The 6,521-nt window shown below is 59.9% G+C and overlaps 1 protein-coding gene across 1 annotated transcript in view; it reads right to left on the bottom strand.

Annotated features, from left to right (window-relative positions):
* Positions 1 to 2,034: 2,034 nt before the first annotated feature.
* Positions 2,035 to 6,521, bottom strand: part of CCL25 (C-C motif chemokine ligand 25) — a 36,237-nt gene continuing 31,750 nt past the window's right edge. Inside the window, exons 3-7 of the mRNA XM_034996628.1 lie at positions 5,337 to 5,435; positions 3,389 to 3,506; positions 3,156 to 3,280; positions 2,708 to 2,825; positions 2,035 to 2,420 (exon numbers count right to left, since the gene is read on the bottom strand). Of these exons, the coding sequence (XP_034852519.1) occupies positions 2,713 to 2,825; positions 3,156 to 3,280; positions 3,389 to 3,506; positions 5,337 to 5,435 (455 nt within the window). The 3' untranslated portion in view covers positions 2,035 to 2,420; positions 2,708 to 2,712. The remainder of the gene's footprint in view (positions 2,421 to 2,707; positions 2,826 to 3,155; positions 3,281 to 3,388; positions 3,507 to 5,336; positions 5,436 to 6,521) is intronic.

Here is a 6,521-nt window from a genome sequence, read left to right as displayed (position 1 = left end):
GGACTCCCTGCATGCGCACTGCCCCATCCTTGCCTCTTCCGGCAGGATTTGGGGGAAACTGATGTCACTCAGCTCACTGCACACCGCAGAGAGACCCTGGTGACCCTGGTGAAGCCTTGGCCTCGGGTGCGCCCCAGGGCCCCCCATTCATCCTCTTCTCCTGAACGGCAGATTCTGGAGTTGGGGGGCTACCAATCCCACCAGCAATGGGATCACTGACCAGGTGGAACCCCAAAACTCAGGAAGAGTAAAATGTGATTCTGCGACCTCAGGCGAACCCAGCCTCTGCCCAGGGGGACCCCAACATTCCGCCTTGTCTGGAGACAGCTGGAAGCCATGGCATGCACCGTCCTCCTCCACCAACCAGGGTCAAGGAGGGGCCTGTGATTCACCGTAGCTGGTCAGTCTCAGGCTTACACTGCTGCACTGCCCCAGGGCTCACCCCGGGGCGCGGTGGGACATGGGAACGGACAGCTGGGGTGGGCCTGGGCCTTGGCCCTCCGAGCCAAAGAGCCTCTGGGGCCCCAGCCAGAGTTGGTGACACGCAGCCGTGCTCGAGCCCCCGGTGGGGTGGGCTAGGGTTCCAGCCTGCTTTTATATCAGAAGCAGAGACAACAATAAAGTTATTTTGGGTTGAGTCTGCCCCTTTGGCATGTTCTGGAAGTCAGGAGATGCTGCCCTCAGGAGGGCCAGGCCGGGCTCACAGGTCGGGGAGCAGGAGGCCCTGGAGGGTAGGATGGACTTCAGCCTGGGGCTCGGAGGAGAAACCATGCAGGTGAGACACGGGAAGGCCACTGTCCACCTGGGGGTGGGGGACACGGTCCCAGGGTGCAGGCAGGTTCTGTGAACTTCAGACCCGTGAGTGGCACAAGGCCAGGCTGATGGTGGCCACCCCTGGAAGCCCTTGCGGGTTCACCGATCCTGACGACAACGGCTCATGCTTCCTGACCACGTATGATGTGCCAGGCGCCGTTCCAAGTATTTTCCCATTGTCAACCCATTTACTAGTCCTTGCAACCCCCTGGAATAGAGGCTGTTGTGCTCATCCCCATTTCACCGATTGGAAAGCAGGCTTACGGAGGTGAAGGTGACCCCCGGCGGCAGGCAGCAGAGCCCGCGTCCGTCCCGGGAGAGCGTGGCTGTGCAGTCAGCGTGTGCGGACGCTGTGCCTGTCAGACGGCACGTTTATTTTTTTTAAGTTTGCTTACTTATTTTTTTAGTAATCGCTACACCCAGTGTGGGGCTGGAGCTCACGACCCCGAGGTCCAGAGTCACACGCGCTCCTGACTGAGCCAGCCAGGCACCCCAGACAGTAGAGCATTTGGTCCCCGCTGACCTGTCTGAGAAAATCGGCGATATCACCCATTTTACAGGGGGCGGAACCAAGGCTTAGAGAGTTTGTAGAATCTGCCCGAATCGCCTCCACAGCCTAGCGGGGCCTGGGTGTGACCCATCAGCTCCCAAACCGCCTCTTGTCCTCTAGAGAGGGAGCATTTGGTTTTCATCTGGAATGTTCTCTCTCGTGGTGGAAACAGACCGCCCGGGGAGAGGACAGTTGGATGACTTGAGTCTGGCTGAGTGACCTGAATGTGGCCCTGCCTCTCCCTGCAGGATGGTCACTGGTGCCTGGTCCCAGGGCTCTGTTCCTGGCCTAGTTCTGGTCCCCCTGACCCAACCGGAGCTTCTCTGGACCCCTGTCAGAGCTTGCAGAGGGCTCCTCCGCATTAGCCAGCCTCACTACAGCCCAGGGAGCTGAGCAGAACAAGCACAGTGAGCCCCGTTTTAGAGGCAAGGAAAGAGGCGCCAAGAGAGCAAGGGGTTTGCTCAAGGTCACCAACTGGACTCGAACCCGGGCCTGCAGCCAGCATGTCCCCTGGGAGCCATCAGCTGTGAGGATTGCCAGCACAGATCTGGGGATGGGATGGTCACGTGGGATTCAACACAGGCAGGGGCAGCAACTCACACCCCAAACTGAAACGCGACAGGCATGGCATCTCATCAAAGGTTTATTTAAAAAACTATAGAAAAGCAGCCTGGGAGAAGTGTCCTGGGATGGACTGGTGCTTTGCAAGGACCCAGAGGGACCCGGCAGGAGTGGCCCAGGGTGGGTGGCAAGAGGCTGCAGGCGGGCAATGTATTCCGGTGATCCTCTACAAGACCCATAGCTTAGCGCAGACTCTGGCTCCTGGAGCAGGCAAGAGGGCTTGAAGTAAGGTCAGCTCTCTCCTTCCAGCTGCCTGAGGAGCGGGATGGGGCAGGGGTGATGGGAGGGAGCCAACCGCAGGCTCAGGCACAGGACTGAATTTGGCCCGAATGACAGGGAGGCTGGGGCACCCGGAGCCGCAGGGGACTGTTGCAGTGGAGGAAGGTCCAGCCCATCTTGCACTGGGCTAATCCTGGAGATGTGTTGGCTCACGGTCCTGCAGGGGGGATTGGAGAGGCCGGCAGGTGATGGGGACTGGAGTGGAGCTGGGGGCCCTGCAGCTGTTGGTCCGCACACCTGACATTTCATTGCAGCACTTGCTGAAGCCCCCTAGGCTGGGTTAGGGCAGTAAACAGCCCCGAGTGTCAGCCTACAGGGCTGACCACAGAACCAGCCTCCTTGGTCCTGGAAGGGAGTCCCCTCACCCAGTCTGTGCTGATCATGAGCCTTCATCCCTCAGCAGTGGTGATGGGTGGGGGATGGTCACATGATCAGAGTCCTTACCTGGATTAGCTTTTGTCAGGAGGGTAGTTTTCCTTGTCGCTTCTGGTGAACCTGCTAACCTTGGGCAGCGGCAGCTTGGAGATTCCAATGCTCGACTTCCTAGCTCCAAAGAGGATGACTGTACAAGAGAGAAAGAAATAGATAAGAACTCCACCAATACTCTCTGAGCACCTGGATCCAGCCAAGCCTGAAGCCGTTGGCTAGTTACTTGAGCCGACGAGTTTCCCATTTGCTTGCGTTTGCCATTTCTAACAGTGGAAAAAGTCTTGGCTAAAAGAGTTGTTCATTCACTCAGTTTCCACTCACCAGCAATCGGCGGGTCCTCTTTGGGGCGGCGGCAGCTGTCAGCATGCTGGACTTCGATCCCCTCCTTTGGGGGTTGAGGAGCCCAGGGGCCTACAGCAGGGAGGCGGAGGCCCCCTGGAGGCTGGGCGTGGGTCTCACCCACCTTGCAAGTGTCTCCAGTGGCGCTTTGAGAGGGTCTTGTTCCCAGCATCCAGGAAGTCTACCATCTTCGGCACCCAGCTGTCCCGTGGGTTCGCACACAGGGTCTTGTTTTTCGGGAAGAAGAATCTGGGGGATGGGGTGGGGGAGCGGGTCCCCAGGTTAGGGTGTGAGCGGGGAGCAAAGCTGTGCAGGAGACTCCCCCTGCCCACGCCAGCCTCCCACAGTCCCACTCACATCACAGCAGGCAGATTGCAGCTGCCGCTCACTTCTTGGCGCCGGTAACTCCGGGCGTACCGGAGGAAGCCAGGCCGAACACGGGAGTGGTAGGCCAGGCAGCAGTCCTCAGAGACACCTGCAAGCACGGCCGGAGCTCACGTCTCTGTGTGCACATGCGCTCTGCACGGGCTGCCCCAGACGCAGGCACCCCAAAACAGACCACAGCCCTCCCAGCCCAGGTGAGAAGGAGGCCAACGCGGCTCCCCTTTGGCTCCTGATATGGGGACGGCTGGCAGGAGTTGGAGGGGGTCCACAGTCCCGGGCTGGGAAGGGCCCAGGACCACACAATGAATGAGGGACCAAAGCCACTTCTGCTCTGGGGCGGAGGGCAAGGGGCGCAGATGGAGCGCCCCGAGGAGGCGCTGGGGGCCACCACGCTCAGCCCAGGCCCTCCTAAAATGAACGGTCTGGCTGGCCGCTCCTGACGCCCCAAGTCCTGCTCAGCCTGGCCCTCCCCCACCTAGGGCCATCTCAAGGGCCTCTGCCCTTCTGTCCCCAGCAGAGTGACCACTCAGTCAGCGGGCCAGAAACCAGGAGGTCTCTGTTCATTTACTGATTGCTTGAAAAAAGCATTTCGAGTTCCTACTAGGTGCCAGATGTGTAGACAAACACAGAGGGGGATTGGACATGGGGCTCTCTCAGCTTGGTGGGGAGACCCAGGGGTCGGTCTGTGCTGGGAGGGGGGAAGAGCAGGGACCTGGAGCGGGGTGGGCTTGGAAGAAGAGGTGTGCCGGCAGGGCCTGGGAGCATGAGCAGGTGGAATTGATGAGACAGACAGTGAGAGGCCTTCAAGGCCCTGAGGGATCCATCCCTCAGCTGACCCCTGCCTCCAGGCACCACACCTGAGTTCTGGCCAAGTGCAGTAGGAAGGATGGGGGAGGACTTTAGTGCTCCCCCGCATCTCCAAACCTTGGCCCCAGAGGGCAAGGGGCAGGGGTGCTGGATGGACCCTCGGTTGCAGTACGAGGCAGGCCGGGGGCCACTCTGCTCCCAGGATCAAAGGGCCCCAAGCTGGGCCTGGCTCCTGGAATGGGCCTCTGATAGTAGGACAATGGGAATGAAGCCCAGCCCGATCCTGGGCAAAGGTAAGGTCTGCTGGAAGCTAGGGCCTCTCAGACCTAGTGACGGGCAGGTGGGGCAGGTAGGGCAGGTGGCGGGGAAGGGGGCTCTGGGGCTTTGACCAAGCCAGGGACCCTGCTCAGCCAGCTGCTGGGGCTCAGCCTCCTCCCCTGGAGCCCTGTCCTATATCCTGGGGTTGCAAGACATAGTGGCCGGGCTCTTGGTGGATACTGTATGCACCAAATCCTCAGCTGCCTAATGGAGGGAGAAGTGGGAAGGGACTCCCCATTAATAACAGTAATGGTTATCACTGTTGTTGCCCAGGCACTGGGCCAAGAGTTTTGCAAATATCAGCCCATTGGATTCTCATGTCCTATCTCCACAGGGGGATTTCAGAGCCCCACTTTGCAGATGAGGAAACTGAGGCTCATGAAGACTGAGTAGTAACTCTCAGCACACAGGTAGCCTGTGGGTGGGGGGACGACTCACTCCTGTTGGGTCACATCACTGCAGTGTGTCCCTAGATCTGCCACCACTGGGAGCCACCCTTGCTCCCCACAGTCCCTGGGCTGGCTAGAGTCCTGGCAGGGAGGCCTTGGGTCTCGGACCGTGGAGGAGGCACCACAGGGGCTCTGGAAGGAGGAGCTGGGGGGCCTGCACCCCCAGGAAGCTGCACAAATGCCAGGAGTTTCTACAGCCCTGGGGCGGGAGCTGTCTGTCAGAATTCGGTGGTGGAGAGGGAATGGGGAAGGCTTCTGGAAGAGGGGAGGGGCGAATGGGGGAGGGCAGGAAGGAGGGGGGGGGGAGGGCTCCCGGGAGGCAGGGGAGGTATGGCCCAAGACATTACCTTGAGCATGGATAGTAGACCAGGCGCCCACCAAGCTGGCCACCAGGCAGAGCACGAGCCACGGGTTCATAGTGCAGGCTGCTCTTCCTCCTCGGGTGTCTTGAGGAATAATGGGAGAGGTGGAGGTGATGAGGCCCCAAAATGGACAGCAGCGGGCACTGGGAACACCCCCATCTCAAGTCCGACACCCAGGGCCCTCTGCACGGGACAGGTGGTGCTGGTGCGGCCTGCGGCTGGTCTCTGCCAAGATCGGAGACCGGGGCGGGGGGAGCGCGGAGAGGGGCAGGACTCACCAACGCCTGCGGGGTCCCAGGAGCCGGTACCTGCTGGGGTGACTCCTCGCTCTCCTGCCAGGCAGGCCAGCAAGCCTCACAGCCTTTATAGATGGAGCCCCACCCTGCGGCCTGCTCTCCTCCCCCCTCCCCCCCACTTCCCCTCTGCCTTGGGCTTCTCCCAGTTTCTCTTTCTAGCTCCTCTCTCCCATGTCAAGGTGCACCTGGAGGGAGTTAGTGGTAGGCACCCGGGGACAAGAGGACCTACTTCAAAGAGCTGGCAGGAAACACCGACTTTCTCAACTACGGGGATGTGAGACAAAGTTTGGCTCCCTTGGTGACTGGAGGCCGAACCACACAGATGGACAGATGCAGCGTGCCCAGGCCATCTGAGGGCTGGCTGCCTGGGGACCCCTCCCTTGACTGCCTCCCCCATCCAGTCCTCTCAGTCAGCGCCCCTGCTTTCTCCCCCAAAGGACCCTCTCTCCTCCCCGCATTCCCTCTCCTGCGGCACCCTAGGGCGCGCACCGGCTTCCCGCAGACGGGCCTCAGGCGGCCTAGAGCCCCTGCCTTGCTCCCTGCCCCGAAGCCACCTGTTCCCGTGGGGCCCTGACTTCACCCCACTTTTCTCTCCTTCCCCACAATGGGGAGCCTTACAGTTCTGCAGAAATGCCCTGGTTTTGAGAACAGGCAAATCCACAGAAGCAGAAAATAAAATCAGTCATTGCCATGGGCTGGGAGGGGAGAACGGGGGGTTCGTAACTCTGTGAATATAGTAAACCCATGAAACTTACACTTTTTTTTTAAAAGATTTTATTTTATCTTTTTTTAAACATTTATTTGAGAGAGAGAGACAGAGCTTGTGCGCACAGCGGGGAGAGGGGCAGAGGGAGAGGGAAAGAGAGAATCCTCA

Source organism: Mirounga leonina, unplaced genomic scaffold (genome assembly GCF_011800145.1).
Source record: "Mirounga leonina isolate KUSES-001 unplaced genomic scaffold, KU_Mleo_1.0 Mir_94, whole genome shotgun sequence".
In the NCBI taxonomy this organism is placed as follows: domain Eukaryota; kingdom Metazoa; phylum Chordata; class Mammalia; order Carnivora; family Phocidae; genus Mirounga; species Mirounga leonina.
The sequence above is the reverse complement of the archived record's forward strand: the minus strand, read 5'-3'. Positions and strand labels throughout refer to the sequence as shown.